Source organism: Poecilia formosa, unplaced genomic scaffold, assembly GCF_000485575.1.
Source record: "Poecilia formosa unplaced genomic scaffold, Poecilia_formosa-5.1.2 Scaffold363, whole genome shotgun sequence".
Taxonomy (NCBI): domain Eukaryota; kingdom Metazoa; phylum Chordata; class Actinopteri; order Cyprinodontiformes; family Poeciliidae; genus Poecilia; species Poecilia formosa.
In genome coordinates, this window is record NW_006800302.1 from 515,497 (window position 1) to 535,978 (window position 20,482).

The window sequence follows — 20,482 nt, forward strand, 5'->3', positions numbered from 1 at the left end:
GGTCGTATCTAAACTTTCATTTGCTTTTAACCTGTGAGTGAGCTTCTGCTGGTATTCCCTGTTGTGTTAATAAAGTGACCCAATAATCTGGTCACTTTTTCATTTTCACTTTCCAAAGGCTGCAGATACCAGCCAAGAGAGGAGCTGTGGGAAAAAGCAAACAGATAATTCAACAAGTTATTCGACAACAGACGGTTTTCGTGCGCTGAGTCTGCTGCAGCAGAAAATCAGTTCTTTTTTTATTGGGTTAAAGTAACGTTTTGCAGTTTTGTCCAGAGGTAAATCCTATGTAAGTAAACGCTAAAGTGGAAGAGCTCAAAAAATGTCTAAATGAAAAATTAGATAATTTTCTAAAGAAGAGGATAAGGCCCACTGAAAAATAAAACATTTCGACTTTAAAGCACTGTAATATTTTGTTTATTTATTTATCTGTTACTTTTTTAAATTAAGATTTAAAAGGACAAACAATATTACCAACTATTTTCCCCATCTTGTCTGCGTGTATCAAAGCAGGATAAACTTTTATTTCATGTTACACTGTGTAATCACTTTCACTTCCTCAGTTCCTCTTTAGAAAGCATGAAATGAGGCCAACTCAACTGGACATTAAATATTTGGCAACTTGTCGCCTTTAAGGTTACATTTAACGCCCTTTGCTGTTTCAAAGGTCATGACCTCGGTCAACCACGACGACTGGATGTGTAAAATCTGCTGTAGGTTTGGTAAAAGTTCAAGTTTTCTCCATGACCTTTATTTTCTTCCTCTTTTATTGCTTTTAATCAGAAATCTTTGCAACAGCGTCAGCAACACAGACACACTGAAACTGAATGTTCTGCTATTTTGACACCATAAGTGAGATTATTACGTTTATTATATGTTATTAATCTGTGTGTTAAAGATAATTCATTGGATGTTATCACTGAAGAAATTCTTACATATCTTTTATCTCCTCGTTAACAAACAGATGATTTGGAAAACATGCAAATGATACATTGTATTACTGTATTTCTTTGCCTTTATTTTTAGAATTTGCTTTTTTTGAGAAATTAAGATATTACTTTCAATTCAAATGAAAACTATGGTTTAGGAAAGCCTTGAAGCAACACATGTAACTGAATTTGAAAGTTTAGGAATTTTTTTTATAGTTTAGAATATTAAAAAAATAGCATATTTAGCATACAAGTGAGTTGTATGAGCTGCATACAACTCACTTGTGATTATTATTTGCATATATTCTATGTTTATTTTATTAAACCGTGGAAAGTTTACACTTTGCGTCAGCATGCCCTGCACTGCGGCTGCTTTGCATACGTCTTCCAAGGATGGAAATCTTTAACGTTCATTTCAAAGCAGTGAATTTAACAAACCAATCTCAGCCTGATATTGTTTGAAATCATGTTTTGCATTTTAGTTTTACATATAGGAAGTGGCAACGTTGTAAAGCAAGGCAGGTAAAATGCAATAAGAACTGTAAAATAGAGCTTCAATTACTATTTTGATTTACTGACACAATGCACTCCAGTACTAACTATTAGAGTCGATATTTGCACAATATTTAATTTCCTTAATGAGCTGAAAGTCTTGTAAATATGCAGTCGGTCCTAAAAACACCCACATACCTCCAGATGAAGGGAGATAAAGATTAGAGATGATTTGGAAAAAAAGGTCAAAACTACTGGAGGAGACGCACATAAACTTACCATCAGTTTTCATTTATTGATAAGGATTTAAATCATTTCCAACATGTTAAAAAAGGCAATTTAAAAAATGATTCCTCTTGTTTAGTTTCTTCGTATTAGTTGGGAGACGTCTGTTATTTCCATGGATGGACTAAAAACAAACCTTGCAGTTAATCTGATAGATATTATTATGTAAATGTCTGCAGTTAGGAGAACAAAAATAATCTGATAGTTTGTAATATTCACAAAGTGCAAAAATATATGCCTTTAATTAATCTCTGAATCACTTCAGAGATTAATTCTGAATTAAAAACACTCAAAATGATTTACTGCAATCAGTAACCTGATTACTACACGCTTTGATTTATTCCATAATTTAGCAATGAGGGAAATAGATTTTTCACATACGGTCAGGTCGGTTTGGACGTTATTTATTCCCATAATATACAAGTTATCATTGTAGTTTTATTATATTTTTGTCCAAAAGTGAGAAAAACAGAACACAGAAGAAATTTGTCGGGGTTTAAGTAATTGTTTGCAGCACTTTAGTTTGTTAAAGGTTTGTCAGGCAGATTAGTTTAATAATAAAGAAATCGATAAGATTAAAGACAGCAAGACCTCCTGAGACACAAAGCTCTAAAAAAACACTCAAAATTTTTACAGCAAAAGAAAAATGATTTACTGCAAAAGAACATAACTACAGTCATTTTATAATTTTATAGCATACGATTGTATAAACATAAACATACATGGACATCAATGATAGTTACAAAAGTTTAAAATACACCTACACTGCTTTTTTTCCGTCCTTTTTTTTTAAAACAAGTGAGTGTAAAATGCTTTTTAAGAGTTTAACAACTTTACGTCAGTCAAAGGTTTACATACAGTGTTAGGTCATATGAGCTAATATATAAACAAAGACAATTAGGAGTCAATTTAAATTCTGAATCAACATTTCATCCGTTCACGTGTGAGGCTGACGGAAACATCAGTGGTCTCGGAACGAGCCGGCGCGCGCCGGTAAATCCTAACCAAGACGAGGAAGAATGAGGTTTTGACAATCATGTCGCACAGCAGAAAGGAAACTCCCAGCACGCGACAAGTAGCTAGTAAAGGGCTTATTGCAAGTGCAGCGACCGAGTCTCTGAGCTTCCAGCATCTGGAGAGGGGCAGCGGGGAGCGACGGCGTTGGACGGCGCGGTTGGAGCATCCTCCCATATCATCTCTGTGAGTGCTTTAGTGTTGTTAGTGGAGGAGGAGGTAAACAGTGCGGGGTCAGTGGTTGCCAGTGGAGACCTGAAGATAGACGGCGGGGTGGGGGGCCGCCAGGTCGAGTTAATGTGGGTGGAGAGAGAGTGGAGGCTGAGTTTAACCATGGAGAGAGCTAGTTTGGACGGCCGGTGTGGTCTGCTGCTGTGGACAGTGTGAGGATGACGATGGAGAGGAAGATGCGTGTCTGCCTTTAAGAGTTTTTGGAGGCCATCTTTATTGTGATGGTCTTCTGCTCTGTGTACTCCCTCAGGCCACTTTCTCCCCTGAAACAGGAAGCAGCTCTGATCACTTAAATAGATAATACACACACTGAAACCAGATGTTCACACACATAACCTTCTATCATCCCGCTCTGCCATTAAGTGGTGCAATTATTTTACTGTTTTTGGTTAGTTAGGATAGCCAAAATTATTTCTGGTTGCTAAATTCCAGGACAATATACATTTTTTTAACAATATTTTTCTGTCTTTAAATTTAGAAGTTTGCATACATGACCTGTTTGCTGCCCTCACTGCACAAACAGACAATCTTACCAAGTATTTTTTATCTATTTTCTAGTACAAATATCTTAATACTCTTGACATAAGACAAAACTACTCCAAAGTAACTTATCAGCAAGCTTTAGGAGGTTGTTTTCAGGAAATAATCCCTTGAGATTAATAGCAAATTATTCCACATATGGGTGGTGAAGGGGTTAAGACAACCCACATAAGGAGGCCTTAGTCGCAGGTTCGATTCCTGGCCTGGTGACCTTTGCTGCATGTCTTTCCTCTCTCTCATTACCTACTTTCATGTGGTAGTACTTTCAAATAAAGGTCACTAGAGCCAGAAAACCGTTAAAAAAATCATTTCATGTGTAACATGAGGAGATTGTCTTGCTAAATGTATAAGGAACTTGTTCTTTTCGTCAATATAAAGGAATTATTTGCTTAAAACAAGCTCCTGTATCTTGTTGAAAAGGTACTTGTAAGTTAGTTTTGTCTTATTTCAAGTGTGATAAGATAATACTCTAGAAACTAGACAAAAATACATGTTTGAACTGCACGACACAATAATTTGATGGAATAATTTGCCTGTTCCTCCTGGCAGAAATGCTGTAACTGAGTCAGACTTGAAAGCCCTTCTTGTTCACATGTTCATTTTTATCTCTGCCCAAAATATTTCCAGGGTTTTAACTCAGTTTGTAACAAATTTCGTGCCCAGACTTTATTTTCCTGTCTCATACTTTGCAATTCAGCTTTAATGTCTTTACAATCCTCTTTCCTTGTAATGAAATCTGTTTTATAAAGTGCGCCAATTCCTCCTGCAGAAAAAAAGACATACAACATAATGCTTTAAGACGTTTAAGATTTCTTAAAATTCATCCACATTCATCCTCTGATGAACTCAAATATTGTGAATGAACCCTGAACAAGCTTAAACTGCAAAAACACAAAATCTTACCAAGTATTTTTGTTCTAGTTTTTAGTGCAAATATCTTCATACCCTTAAAATAAGACAAAACTAACTTAGAAGTAACTTCTCAGCAAGATACAGGACATTGTTTTAAACCAATAATGTATTAACGTTGATGAAAAATACCAGTTAAACTGGCAGATCATCTAGCTTTAATAAGAAATTCAATATTAAGAGACAAGCTCATTAGTTTTGTCTTATTTCAAATGTACTAAGATTACACTAAAAACTGGAACAAAATTACTTGGTAAGAGTTTTTGCAGTTTTTACACTAACATTATTATTCAACATATTTTAAGAAAGAGATAACAAAAAACTGTAAAGACCTATTTTAGTCATTTTAAGAGAGGAAACTTTTAGTCAGATTTAATATTTGACTGTGAGAAATAGCAGGCTGTGCGTCTATTGCAAACTGGACGCGAACATCTGGTTTCAACTGTACGTCGCAAGAGACGCATAAAGAAAGAAACATTGCAATATCCTTTTAAAACAGATTTATTTGAGCTTAATAAATGTTGTTTTGAAACATGAAGTCATTATTAGTGATATTGCGGATAAGTTGTGTATATGTAGAGGGCAGAAAACCAAACCGTACTCACAATTCACGTCCATTGCCAGACATCTTGTATCCGCCGAACGGACACTGTGTGCTCAGAGCATTGAAGCAGTTTATCCTGGGAAATACACAAAGCATTGATCAGTCTGATGCATTTGACTCCTGTGGTTTCCTTCAAAGTTGAGGACAGTGTAAGCTGCATTAAGGAGGACAGATCGAGAATATACCACCGTCATCACTGCAGGTTGTTTTCATAACCTGCTGAACCCCATCAGATAATTCTGGCTCGCTGCGTGAGTGAGTTTAATTACAGCTGGCTGGGAAAAAACTGCTAAAAAGAAACGGGATGAAGACGACTGTGGTCAGTTTAAATGGAGAAGAGCCGAGTTTGTGGGAAAATAATGCACAGAAATAAAGCTCGAGAAGTGTTTTCTTTAAAAAGATGCTCTTGTGAGTTTTGTTTTGGGAAGATTTTGACAAATTACGCCTTGTTTGTGTGATGGTGGATGGTGGTGGGTGTGTAATTGTGACACATGAAAACTGAAGGACAAAGCTGCAATATAAACGTTTGTTTAGCTACCAGACCGCTGTGGTACAGGCAGCGAAATGTTTCTGGCAGATGCTGCGTGTTAGCTCCACTCCTGCTCTTACTCATAACCATCTGAAGGTAATTACAAATGAAACCAAACAACTCTGAGCGAACTCAACGAGTGGTTGTGCTATTCCTGCATACACACCGGACTGCACCGAATCCTGTTCTCACAAATTTCATCTCACATTTCTGGGAGTTGTGTGTGTGTGTGTGAGAGGGGGGGGGGGACACACACACGAGAAGCTGGTTGCAGCATGTGTAATAATAGTTGAGATAGTGTGGTGTCAGCTTACGGGCTCTGGACGGCTGAAATGTTTAATATTTCCCACATGAAAAATGAAGCTTGTTACAGGAAACTGAACTCACCACACCGTGCCGGCCTGCAGGGCAGCGGTTATGGTCATGGCTTTGTTGATGTCGCTGGTGAAAACAGCAGCAACCAAACCGTAGTCTGAGTTGTTGGCTCTTTCAATCACTTCTTCAATCGTTTTGAACTTCATAATCTGCTGGACTGGCCCAAAAATCTGCAGAAATAAGAAATCAGGATTCAGAATGGACACGTATATTATTTGGTTGTGCGTTCCTGCTTTGTATGGACTGTGTCTCACTCTTTATTTTCTTATTAACTTTCATTTCTGCATTTTATTGTCTGTTCTGTTAGATTTCATAGATACTGACTGACTTTTTCATCGCTGAAGGACATTCAGATTATTGGTGTCGTAGTATGAAGAGGTTTTAAAAATTTTGATTTGAAAACAGTGGGAATTGTTTGTCTCATCATTCCTGCGATTTAAGTTTTACTTCAAGTTTCACAAACAAGCCTGGTTCTGGTTCTGGTTCTGCTCTGCATCCCCAGAAGCAGAACCAAACATGGAGAAGCAGCATTCAGCTTCTATGCACCACAAATCTGGAACAAACTTCAAGGAAACGGCAAAACAGCCGAAACACTGAGTTCCCTTAAGTCTGGACTAAAAACCCACCTGTTGCTTTTGAAACATAAATTGACCATCGTATTTGATGTGTTTTGATTATTTTAACGGAGGCACATGACAAAACGTCACTGGTTTTCATAACTGTTGACTGTATGATGAGTTTATGAAGTTTTCATGATTTTGTGACGGAAAGCACTTAGACATGACTTGTTGCTGAAATGTGCTATACAAATAAACCTGACTGATTTATTGATTAATTTAATCATATGTTGGAAAAATTGTGTGAATTATTATTTTTTTTGACTGTATGTACTTTTTTTTCAAATGTACTTTTTTGAAATGAAACAAACTTAAAGCCATGGCGTAGCATTCATCACTATTCGCTATGAATATGAAATAATAATAGATTATTATGAATGAATAATCTTTTTGAACAAGTAATGAAAAAACGGGTTGTATAGTTTGAAGTTTTGTGCTCTTGTTTAGGTAGAAATAACGTTTCTTCCACACAGTTTCACTGAATAATGTTGAATTAAGATGCAGGCTTCCTGTACCTCCTCTCTGGCGATGCGCATGTCGTCCGTCACGTTGGAGAACACGGTGGGCTCGATGAAGAAACCTTTCAGGCCCAGAGCTTTGCCTCCACACTCCAGCTTGGCTCCTTCACTGACGCCGCTCTGGATGAACTCCAGCACACGGTTCTGATGCTCCCGACTGATCTGTGGAGGTAAAGGACAAGCATGGATTCGGACATGAAGAATAGAATAACTTAGATTATTTATTTAAAAAAAAAACAAAAAAAACAGGAAGGTGGAAACTAAAAGCGAAGTCGTCTCACCTGCGGACCCTGCTCAGTCGTGGGGTCGAAGGGGCTGCCCACTGTCCTCCTCTTGGCTCGTTCCACGCTCCTTCGGACAAACTCGTCATGAATGGAGTCCTCCACAAATATGCGGGAACCCGCTGTGCAGCACTGGCCCGCGTTGAAGAACACGCCCTGGTGGGCTTGTTCAACCGCAACATCCACTGTGAACAAAAAGAGCTTAATCAATACAGAGATTAGAGTACTTATTCCGTGGAAGAAAACCCTTCAGCATGAAATGTTTTTCTATGGTTCAAGGCTCAGTGTTTGCAAGAAATGATGTGAGAAAGACATCTTTGGTGAAGCCAATCTGACACCAGCAGGATGGATCCCGCTCTTCACCAGAAAGGGTTAATGGACCCCGGTGATTTATGAAGCACCCGACTGAGTCAGGGTCCATTCTCCTGATTTACAGGCCCCAACCAGCCCCTCTTACGCCTGTTGAAAGCATTTGAAAACAGTCTGAGCCCCCAGTTTGGTCGGGCACCTTAAGGTTATACGAAACTCATCCAACCAGAACTTTTCAAAGCACAAAAAGGCTTTAAAGCTTTGAGGTATGGTCTTTTAATTGAATAAAATTCAGACAGAGACAAATCTGCTTCTTAGGTGAACAGAAAACAAATCGGTGTTTGTTCGCTGTCATGGAGATTTATGGAAGATGAAGTTTCATATGTTCCTTTTCATTTCACATGCATTACAAGACTTATTACATCATATGAGGAAAAGTTGCACACGTTTGACTAAGAGCGTTGGAAGCTATTTCATTATTATCTTTAAAACAGTCAGTGTAACTTGTTGATAAGTTGTGCATTGTTGCTGTTTTGGGGATGTAAGAAGTGTAAACTCTCACCTGGTTCATTCACTTTTTTAGGAAGGTGCAATGCAACAGTTCAGAAATAAAAACCCTGAGATTAATATGATAAATTAATGTTTATTATTTCGATGTGTCTCCATGAATCATTTTACCTAACATGTAAAAAATGTATACAAAGTTTTTAGAAAGAATATATTTTAGTAAAACGGAGGGAGAAATTATTGTTTTCAGCTACCATTAGTACTGCTGTCTTTAAAGCTTTGTACTATTGAAACAGGGTTTTATTTTAACAATATTATACATTTAAAGTTTGTCAGAATGTATTTATTTGAATTTATTTTGTTTAGCCAACAAGTTGTTTCTCCAGATATTTATTGGTGTTTTAAGTTCTGTGCGCTGCACTTGGCAGTTGGTGGTTACCATAGTAACCGGTAACTGACAGCTCCTCCCCCTTTTTCTGTTGCCATTGGTAACTGTGGTATGTATCAGAATGAGCTCTGTGTTTTCTTTATAAGTATTATATTTTAAAATATACGTTGGATAAATTTGATAGTGTACAAATTTCACAGATGAAATCTGAGAAAATTTGTTATGTTTTGTGTTTTGTTTCTAAATATTATCATTGTTAATGTTGCCCAGTTTAGCTACAAATGCTAACTGCTGCTAACTGCTCATTGGGAGATATTGCTTTGTGGTTTGTTCTGGGTTATTTATTATATTTTATTTAATGTAATGGGACAGAAGCTGCTGGACTGATGTTAACCACCAACTTGATTTCCTCTTTTTTTAGAGTAAATGGAGAGAAAACTGAATGTCGTGAAGTCAACCTACTGGTCAACCTACTGCACCTGAGATGAATGAAGAAGGGTTACACTATTAATACCCTTGATAAGACTACACAAACTTCAGCAACAACATTTTACACATTTAAAGCATTCGGTGATTTTCTTGTCACAGTTCTGGTTGTTTTAAACTTTTTATTTTCGCCTCATCTTACTTGAATTGCATGTTTTCTATTTTTCCCATTTTGAGGAGTGGCTTAGGGAGAAAAATAGCGCTCTGTGTCACATTATATTTAAGGAAAAAGTTGATTTTCCAAAACCTAACAAGAGTGAAGCACACTTATACATGTAAACAGATCTATTTAATCCAGAAGATGGAGTCAAACTGAGGTCAATAGGTCAGAAGGGGTGCATCTATGTGACAAACATGACCACTCTTAATACCACTGGGTGGCGCTGTGAGAATAACACAATACACACGTGTGTTCACCAATTCATATATGTATCCAAAGTTTTATAAGTTTTCAGACTTATTGCATAAACTCCTGGTGGAATATCTCTGATTACTTTGTAACTCACAATCTGCATCTGCAAAAATGATGTTGGGATTCTTCCCTCCCAGCTCCAGCGTTATTCTCTTCAGGTTACTCTTCCCCGCCGCCTCTTGGATCAGCTTGCCAACCTGGCGGAGAGAACAGATCCAGGGTTTACTAAGAGAGATAGGCCTGCAGCCAGATCGGTAAATCAGCCCGAGCCATTAAATATCTTAAAGAAGCTGCTTAGCTCCAAACAAGGAATGCAGCAGTTGGCCAGCTGCATGAAACATGAGTTCTGCAAACACACAGAATGAATATCTATTACGGGTTTTTTGGAGACAGCGGCAGGAAAACAAAATGATGTTTCAGCCTGGAACACCATCTGATATGTAGCGAGGAGCAGGAAGAGGCAACCACAAGGTGTGTGGGTGGTGTGGGACGTTTTGTTTGCAGTGAAACGGGTCCAGTGTTCTGATATGAAAAAACCCAGTGGGGATTTGCCTGTGGCTTTTCTCTTATCTTCCTATTATTCCTATTTCCTCTCTGGCCGTTATTGTCGCAGATGATATCATAAAACTAAAACTGGAGAACAATAAATAAAGCATTTGAGATCCACATTCCTTGTGAATACTTGAGGGAAAACCCTCTTTGGTCAGGAAAATCTACCGTGTAATTCATTTTCAAACAGCATGTTTTAGTTTTACAAGCACAAATCACCTTATTTTACAGTCTCACCGATTTCTGATCCAGGCTGTGTGTTTTCACATACTTTAACTTGAGGTTTGTTGATTTATTGTTGCAGATATAACTTAGGACTTTGTAATTTATTCATCCAAGGCTTAGCATGGAGCAACTAAAGCAGAGTTTAAAGGGTTCACATAATGGAAACGTTAAATAAAAACTCCGGAAAAAAAAACCCTAAACTGAGGCAGATTTGAACCCCTTTTGGATTTTTGTCAAAAAATATGCACATCTTTGCAAAGAGCAGTGTTTCTGCTATTTGGAAAGTTTGTAAATCACTGCTTTAGATGAGTGGACTGATAATTTCCCGTAGTGATGGAGTGAGAGCGGACAGATAAGAAGCCTGTGAAATCCCCCCACAGCTCCCTCACAATCCTACACCCTGAGCAAGTATTCGTCTTTCCTCTTACTCACACAGCCTGTTTTATTTTCCAAGGGAACTGACAAGATCAAGTGGAAAATTACCCTCTAAGTGTCCAACCTAAAATACCCCGCCTCCAGCATGGAAAAGGCTCATCTTCTCTCAGTATCTCCCTGCCTGAACTGATGAAGATAAGCGCGGCGTCGACGCCTGCCTCTCGAGCTGAATAAAAACAACGCAACACTCCGCTTGGCTCTGGAGTTTATGATCTAATTTGTCCGTCTTTGATCAGAAACTCGAAGCGGCTGACTCAGTGGATGTTCACGTGTGCTTTTTCCAGGGTAAAAGAAAACATGCTGGGAATTCAGAGTAACACGGTGGTGTGAGTCAGGGAATTTTTCCCCCTAAAATCCACCTGTAGCTGTTCAGACTCTTAGGGATGCTCACGTCTCTCACTGCTGCTGGTGACTCACTGTCTGGGCATCAGACGCCTCCGACAGCAGCGGCTCTCTCACTCTAATTGACTCCAGATAATGCAGAATAAATAACAGGGAAACGAGTAAAAATAAACTGGAGACGTATAATCAGGACGGGATTTATGTTTCTGTTTGTGTTGTTTTATATTTACTCAGACACAGCATGAACACAACTGTTGATGTAAAAATGCAAGTTAATATGTGGTAAAAATCTGAAAGGATTATTTTAGTCATATTCCTGTATTGATGATTTCATTTTGGTTAGTTTTGTGAAAATAACACGACTCAACCAAAACTAAAGACAACTGAATAACTGCTTTGTAACCGAGCATTAGGTTGTTTTTGTTTTGTTTTTTAGATAAAATAGATAAATAAAAATCAGAATAAAAATGACAGTAGTAAAAGATTATCCAGAACTTAATTAAAAATGACAACAGCCAAACAACAAAACCATATTGTATGTTTATAAGTCTGTTTCGTTGCCCTTTGAAGTTGATTAACTGTATCAGATGTGCAGCGTGGGACCAAGTACTTGACTCTAGTATTTGAGTAAAAGTATTGATACTCATGGTCTAATGTTGAGCAGTCACAAGTAAAAGTTGTTCGATCACAAGTTTACTCAAGTTAAAGTACTGAAGGACTTATTTTTGAAAATACTTAAAGTATTCAAAGGTAAAAATGACCTTTTCCAATATCAGTACATTGCTGTATTGTTTTCTGAGTGTTTTTACAGACCGGAGTAACAGACTGATGTTTTCACCAGGTAATTCCAGTCACAGGTATGAGTGTCGACTGTGTGGCAGGTTAATGACTGATTAAAGTGTTTGAACTTGAAGTATTTAATGATTAAAGATGGCAACTCAAAAATCAATGATGGTGTAAATAATAGCTACTGTCTGCTGTGAGAACAAAGGAACAACCTGCTTTCAAAGAGAAGCTAGAGAGACAATTACTAAACTTTCTCAGTTTAAACACTGCATGCAGCTAAACTCTCTGTACTGATCTGTTGTTCCGCCAAAACGACCCATCGGTGGCCATCTTGTTCTCTTTGAGTCACTTTGTTTCTTTTATTTCCTTTTTTACATTTTTTTTAACTTTTCAAGAAGCTTGAAAATTGACAAAAGCTAATAAATTAGGTTTTATCATGGCACAAAATGTATTCATCTGTGTGTGAATGTGTGTGTGAATGGGTGTGTGAATGGGTGAATGACTGTATGTTGTGTGAAGCACTTTGGGGTCCAATGGACCTTTGGATTTTTTACCGTTTAGACAAAACAAGGACTAACTAAGCAGCAATTGCTTTGAAAACAAACAAGAGAAAAATTACGGTAGTCTTTCAAAATAATTGAATAAAGCTTTATTTACTCTTTCATTTCATATCAAATGTGTTTTGGTGACACCTTAGAATCTAAGGTGTCAAACTCGAGGTCCGGGGGCCAAATCCGGCCTGCTGCAGCTTTTAATGTGGCCCTCTAGACTCTATTGGGACACATAAATAAAACCGTCAAGATAACAGTGTGTTTAAATATTGTGGAGTCATTGCCCCAAAACTGTTGCAAAAACAACTCAAATGTCACAGCAATGATCCAATCATTGGGTTACTTAAATTCAATCTACACTCTGCACAAGTTTTGTCTGCACTGATGAAGATTCACTGACCTTTGCATGCCAAGTAATTGAAGCGGCTCCACCTGATGCATGACCTTCTTTCTGATCGTTTGGCTAATACGACGTTAACTCAGAGACTCAGAATAACAACGCTAAATGTTCCAACTTTGTGGCGTCACAATAAAATTAAGATATCAGGCCTAATGCAGTCCTTCATCCCATTATGAAAACACACAACACAGGCACGCATCAAAACCAACAAATACTTCATGGACACAACAGGACTTTGTGTTCCAGAACATTTTATTCTACTTAGACCAAAGTGACACATGTTTTCCATGTGCCAACATACATGGCAAGATATAAATAATGTTCATAGTGGGAACAGATGTCTTGGGCTCCATTGAAGGAATCATCAGACGAGTTATTAGATTATCCAAAGAAACCAAAGCAGCAAGAAATGGATGCGTCTCAATTTTATCAGGTAATGAATAGCAAAGAACTCTGTATTTATGAAATCAGATCCAGGTCAGTTCGCCACACGTGTCCCCATTTTAGACTTAAACATTGCTTTTCTGTCATTTCCTGCTTCTATTTTTCAGAAATTATGGGAAAAAGTTGTAATAAAAAAATCCTCAAATCTCGCTTGTAACTTCAAAAATATTGACTGAAACCAGCACAGGTCATTCTGTAAGGCAGGACAGATACCTGAAAATTACAGTCAGATGGACAAAAATATAAAGTTAAGTGGAAATGTTGGTATTTTAAGCATGGAAATGACAATAATTTATTTAGGTAACAAAAAAAACAAAACAAAAAAAAACAGGTAATTTTTTATTTTTCCAAAATTAGTTTCTTTCAATAAGAACAAAACTTTAACAAAAACCTCATGTGTGTGTCTGTTTTTGGCGACAAGCTGCTTTAAGATGTGAGGAGATTGAGCTTTTTCTGTTTTCACCCCAAATGTTGGAACGTGTTGCTGTTCAATATTAGACTGGCATCTTCACTTCCTGTTTTTAAAAACACATTTTTTTCTATGGCGTTTGGCCCAATGTGAGTTGGTAAGTTTATTTTATTGTCTTTGTTTGACTTTATGTGTATTTTAAAATGTGAATGTTTTTTAAAAGTCTTGACTTTGATTCCTTGATTTGCACTTTTGTTTTTAAATATGCTTTGTGAATAAATTAGATTTTGATTTGTTGATGAACAGCTGAAACCTTCTTTGTTCCTCGTCCACAAATGGGAAATTAACTTATAGAATCAAACGAAATAGAATTAATAGAAATTGAAGTGATGATATTTTCTTTTCTCTCGTCGTCTTTTCATTATAAAGTGAAAAGTCAATGAACGTGGTTAATTCCCAAATGGAACTGGTCTTAAACATTTTCAATCAAAAGTAACTCTTCTATGGTCATATTTGTGTAAAGAAATCTGTGAATTTTGATCCCTCGAACGTGATTTTCTACTTGCTCTTAGTTTAGGAGCCACAAGAAAATCTCGACAGGATGCAATAATTCAAACTCAGGAACACGTTATTGATCCCAAAGGGAGATTAAATGTTGTTTTAACTCATTAATCCAAAGTCTTCAATGCAAACTAAATGACTTTCAGCGTGGACGCTGTTTGGGTCAGTAACTTAAATAAAACTTTAACTGCAGAGAGGTTTTCAACATTTATCTGTCTCTGGTCGGCTGAATTTCAGTTTCACTGCCTATGTGGCTCCAGACAGTGAAGTATTATGTCTGAGCCTGCGGGAGCTTATCAGATGCTGCTTACAGCAACAACATAAATGAGTCACAGGAAGCTTTGTTCACTTTCCAGAGAGACTTGTTAAAAACATCTTGTTATATATTCTGCTTTTGCTTTGCTGCGAATGGTTGGAACAGAGGAGGTAAATGACAGATGTTTATAAATGATCTGCAGAGGTTATTTGGTGTCTCTCTGCTGTCTGCCGCAGGAATGCGTTCAGACCACAACACTCAACACCTAAAATGGTATGTGTCCTTTTACTTTGTTTTAGCTGCTTCCCGGTTCTGCAAGGCAAGCTGAGCTTTATGCGCTTTAGATCCGGCTAGATAAAGGAGGAAGATGTTAACATGAAAGAGACCGGAGCGCAGAAACATGTTTGCATTCTTATCTAAACGCAAATGCAATAACAGATATTTACGTAGAAGGACATATAGGACACTTTTTCTCACAAAATCAGACACGACGTTTACTGTTATGGATGCAAAGCTATTATTATGCATGAAATGCCGGAGTTTTTAAATAGCTTTTTTTATTGTCTTCTTCATGTTCAGAAGCTGACTTAGAGTAATTCACAACATTAACACCTACGGATGAATTTTATTGCAACCTCCTCAACACTTCATTGTGTGACATGAGAAAATCTAAAGGAAACTGCAAAGATATCAGAAAGACCTTTTGTCCGTGTTACATTCATAGCCATGTAATTAAATACATGCATAAACAAAAATGAAAATCCACAATTATCATAGGATTCAGAAAACAGACGAGTTCTGTGTCCCACAGATGTTTTGGTTTAAATGTGTGTATCGATCAAATAACAAAAGCAGAGACATTTTTGTAGATGCTGACTGAAGTTCTTGTAAGAGAGAGTCATTGTAGTTTGAGAAATAAGAAGTGAAATGGACTGAAAGAACGACCCCACTACCTCAAAAACAACAGAAGAACCCTGATTGAGGTTTGCAAATGTACTCATTGACAAAGAAGTACAATTTTTGGAGAGTTTTCTTGAAGGAAAGGCCATAATGGCCATTATTACATTAGTAGAAGACAGAAGGAAGCTCCCAATCCTGGGAATACGACTCCAAATGTAAAGTAGGGAGTGGCAGCATCATGTTGTGTTGCTATACTGGAGCTCTTCACAAAATATATGCAGTTATTAGGAAAAACACATATTCAGAACTCCTGAAGCAAAACCTTCAGTAGTTGCACAAATGGGTCTTCCAAATGGACCAAAGTCACATCGCCAAATAAACAGTCAATATTGTAATCAGGGTTTCCCTCAGAGTGTCATAAGCCTGGCGGGCCACCAGGCTTTACTTGAGTCCCCACCAGGCTAAGCGTCATTTGTTTATGTATTAGACTCCTTAACAGCATTAAAGAATCTTTTATGTGAAATGGTTGGAATCACATGGTCACTATGTGATCACTTAAAGAGACGTTAATTTTACCGGTCTACACAACAACAGACCGCTTCAGCAAATAAAGCGGCACTTAAGTTAGGACGAAACAACTGAAGTGCAAAAAATGTGTATTTATTTATGTTTGTCTTTTTTTATTTTAAAGTTGATTGTTCATGTATTGTTAATAATGTCTTACAATAGCACATATTTACCGAGTCATGTTCTCAAATTTCCTGTCAACTTTAAACATTTATAACTCTAGACACAGTGGCTGCTGGATATCGGCCCTACCCCTCCTACCACTGGGCAAAGCAAGTTATCTGGGGGAAACCCTGTTGGCGTAACCATCACAAAGCCTCTGTCTTAGTCCCACAGAAACATTTAAGGCAGGGGTCACCAACTCCAGTCCTCGAGGGCTACCATCGTGCAACTTTTAGATTCACCTCTGCTCCAAAATGTCTGAATTCCCTCACCAGCATTCATTCCTCTCTGCAATAGGCTGGAAACGAGCAGTTTATTTGATCCAGGTGTGTTTGAGCAGAGACACATCTAAAAGTTACAGGATGGTAGCCCTCGAGGACTGGAGTTGGTGACCCCTGCTTTAAGGTGTGTGTGATCAAGGTGGCCTGCACACCTGACTCAGCAATAGCAGCAGTGGTAGAAGGAAGTCCAGAAAGTTTGACATTCAAGAGAAATCTTTACCAATTAAGAAGGGAATGTGTGTGAAATTCTGACTTCCAGGAAAGTTTTTAAAAATGTTCAAAAAAGCTCTCTCTCTTTCTCACTCTGATTATTCTTGTATTTAGAAAAAAAAGAAATACAATCTTTCTTCCTAACTATCCAAAAGTGGAAAACGTTTAGTCTGACAGCAGGAAGAACAACGTTAAGTGACTTTTTACACAGCGTATGTACATATATCTGGTCTTAACTATACGTGCATGTGTGGTAGATAAAATCAAAGCCTTGTCACGGGAATTAATGACAGGCCATGCAACTTATGTAAGCCCCCATTTGTTTGTTATTAAGACTGTGCACACAACATCCCCTAATTACCCGGCCTGCTCCTTATGCTCTGCACATGTTGGTCACTGTGTCACTTGTTCTCCGTGACAAAAGCAAGCAGCAGCTGCAGACCTGACAAACACGTACCTCGGTTGATCCCGTGAAAGCCACTTTGTCTATGCCCATGTGCGAAGCAATCGCAGCTCCTGCTGTTGGACCGTATCCTGGCAAAATATTGATGACTCCCGGTGGAAACCCGGCCTGTCAAAACAATATGAGAGGAAACAAGCTTTAGCGGAGATGACAGCAGAGCCAAGCAAAACTGCAGGCGGCGTGGGGGGAATCCGGACCCGGCCCAACCTGCCCATGACTAGAAAACAGGGGGAGCATCACAGACAAGAGGGCCACAGACAGATAGTCTCCAGAAAGAGGCGCAGCCTTGGAGGACACACGGGAAACGAGAGCGGATGTGGACACTTACATTTGCACATAACTGAGTGGGACTGGATCGTAATGTGAGCCTCCATTGTTCATGTGCTGTTTAACTTACACACGTGTTTATTTCTATTCTGTCCAGACGGCTCAGAAGATTGAATCTGAAGAGCAGGGAAATATCTGCACAGCTGCACTCTGCAGCCCGTTCACCACACACTACTGGTTTGAAATGAAAAACACATTTGTTAGTGTTCTTAATCATTCTTTCTGTTGACTCGACTCTCTTAGCAGAACTGAGGGTATTACAATGAGATAACACTTTAGATCTTTTATTTGGTGTGTCAGCGCTTTCGTGTGAACTGTCAGCATTTATATTATGCCAGACTTCAGGTTAAATCTGTGAAATAACAAGCGGGTCTCCAAGTTCATTTCCTTTTAAGCTAAGTAATCAACTCTCTTTGCAATTAAAGAGAGGCGATTATTCAGACCGCCATAGTTTTATTTTGCTTCCCAACTTTCTAATCTTCTGTTAAAATACTATAAATCTGTAGTTCTCCAGACCTTTTGGAAGTGTTTGGACGTTTTTGTTTGGACATTGTCTCTTACTTTACCTTGTTTTCCGTCCCATTTCTGAATAATCGTCAGTTAACTCTGACCTATTCAGGCATTTAAAGACTCCTCAAGTTGATAGATAAACAATTGTTGTGCCTACAAATACAACAACAACTTGGCAAAGATATTTAATTAAATTTGACTCTTTATTTTTTGCAGCCTGTTTATGATATGCCAACTATAGATAGAACCATTCAGTTTGCTGCACATTCAGTAGATGATCAACTAAAGGAGGATAATCTTTGCAGTACTTGTTCAGTTCATCTACTGTTTAAAGTTTTAAGTCTAATCTCCTCTTTCTAATTAACTTTTAAACTCTGTAGAGAATATTGTTATTGTAAGAATGACTGACAGGAAGTAAAAAGACGAAGCAGCTAAAATCTGACAAAATGTTTTGACACGACTTTAAGAGAGCGTCAAAAGCTTTAAGTAAACTTGAATCAAATGATTACAAGAAAGTTACGCTGCTTGGAGGTAAATATTAAATAAACTTGGAATGGATCAATACTTTTTCACAGTATTTATATGAGAATATAACTATTTCTCCTGCTTTTGAAAATATTCATTTGAGCAAACGGCCACTAATAGTTCAAAAACCCTAATGCAGAACAACTTTAGCAGAGTTTTTGAGTCTCCACAATCTGTAAGCCTAAATTAGAAATTTACTGAGAGATATTTCACTGCCATCTATCCTGTTCTTAACGTTCAAAATGTATAAAACTAGTGACTCTAAGCAAATCTGTTACAAGAGCCTTAGTGATGGAGATATAGCAATCGACCCTTGTAGTATTCTTTACAGGCCTCAATAACTGTTCCTTGATCACCTTTTTCTTCCTTCCACTAAACTTTGTATTAAAATCCTTGAATTCCCAGACTACTCTGCACCAGTACAGCACGCTTAAATACACCAATATCTGCACAGACATGTAAAAAATTACATAAATTTGTGCAGTCAGTGCAATTAGGAGTACAACAGCTAGTGTCAAAACAGACAATAAAGAAACAGAAACTGACAAGAACAATAAATCGACTGTGTAAAAATAAACTACAACAAACCTCATTTCAAATGGTCAATTAGGAACTGTAAATATGTTGTCAAATAAATTATAAAGCATGAATTAGACCGAGTAGATCTGCCCTTATGGATCGGGCAAGTTATAACAATACCCAATATATAATTTTTTTCAATAATGGGACAGCCATCGTAGTGAGAATACAGCAGTTAAACAAGCTTAAACCAAATCTGCTCGAGTTCCAATTCGTTGCTAGGTAACAGGGCTGGGGTGCCTAGGTTGCTAGGTTACGGGGCAGTTCCCTGTAACCCAGCAACCTAGAATGTGACTTAACAAACAGGAGCTTTTAGAAAACGGCTTGTTTTCCTGACACCAAAAAAACATTAACGTAGCTTTGTTGTTGTTGTTTTTTAAGGTTTTTGGAATGTTTTCAGAAACAGTTGAGACCAAAGTAGAAAAAACAAAAACAAGCAAAATGTGAGTTTTAGACGTAATACATCTGTAAGATTTACCTCCTTGGTGAGAGCCGCTATGTAGAGGCAGGTGAGGGGCGTCTGCTCGGCCGGTTTTAGGACGACGGTGTTTCCACAGGCGACCGCCGGGGCCAGCTTCCACGCCGTCATCATCAGAGGGAAGTTCCACTGCACACACACACACACGCACACGCACACACACACACACACATACACACACGCACACGCACACACACACACACACACGGGAAAAATCATGCAACTGACACACTGGGTGGTCACAAGTCAAGTTCAATAACTCATCGCTCTTAAGTCACTTACTCTCATTTTCATTCTGTCTAAACATAGTCAAGTGAGAAAATGTTCTAGGCACTGGTACAGTGTTTTCTCTTCCCACAGCATTCTGAGAAAGTCGGGAAATTGCAACACATGTGCAACGGAGCCGTATCGCTGTACGACACGCAGGCCTGTGTTATTTCTGCCTTACGGAGGAGCCCATGGGGCTGGGGGGCAGAACCACAGGCTTTCTGCTCTCTTGCACAATCAGCAGTGTCTCTTTCTCCTTCATCTTCTCCTCCTTTCTCATCACTCTCTCTCCCAACACGTGAAATCCCTTCTCTTCTCACTTCTCATTTATCATTACTCAACCTCACTGGCACAGTCATCGTGCGGGGAGCAGGGGGGCTCGCTGAGTGGGTTTAACCCAAATAAACAATGACTGTCAGGGAATTACTGGAAAATCAGAACGTAATCCAATAAACCATCCAGTTTCTCTTTCATACTGAGCCAGCTCTTTCTTATCTGCCTCTTTTCCCTTTTTTGTTTTTGTTGTGTGTGTCACTTGAAGAAAGGCTTATACTCACGGGGATAATTTGTCCACAAACTCCTATGGGCTCATATCTGGTGAATGTCAGATACTCTCCATCTGTGAAGGAAAACGGGTGCATACGTTTTCAGGGAAATCTGCGTTTCTAATTCCAAACGTTTGCTGAAAAGTAACTCAAACTCATGTTAAACATTCACCACCCGACACCGCCGCTGTTGTCGACTCAACATGCTAATTTGTAAATGAATCCACGCTGAGCATTCCTGCTTCCTTTACCCTGGTGAGAGATTACGTTTCGAGGCCTCTGTG

General features: G+C 38.3%; 1 protein-coding gene across 1 annotated transcript in view; it reads right to left on the minus strand.

Moving 5' to 3' along the window:
• Positions 1-2,022: 2,022 nt before the first annotated feature.
• aldh1a2 (aldehyde dehydrogenase 1 family, member A2) overlaps positions 2,023-20,482 on the minus strand; it is a 21,170-nt gene continuing 2,710 nt past the window's right edge. Inside the window, exons 3-11 of the mRNA XM_007574869.2 lie at positions 20,211-20,272; positions 19,387-19,515; positions 16,962-17,075; positions 9,521-9,623; positions 7,325-7,509; positions 7,041-7,205; positions 5,921-6,078; positions 5,006-5,080; positions 2,023-3,214 (exon numbers count right to left, since the gene is read on the minus strand). Coding sequence (XP_007574931.1) covers positions 3,142-3,214; positions 5,006-5,080; positions 5,921-6,078; positions 7,041-7,205; positions 7,325-7,509; positions 9,521-9,623; positions 16,962-17,075; positions 19,387-19,515; positions 20,211-20,272 — 1,064 coding nt within the window. The 3' untranslated portion in view covers positions 2,023-3,141. The remainder of the gene's footprint in view (positions 3,215-5,005; positions 5,081-5,920; positions 6,079-7,040; positions 7,206-7,324; positions 7,510-9,520; positions 9,624-16,961; positions 17,076-19,386; positions 19,516-20,210; positions 20,273-20,482) is intronic.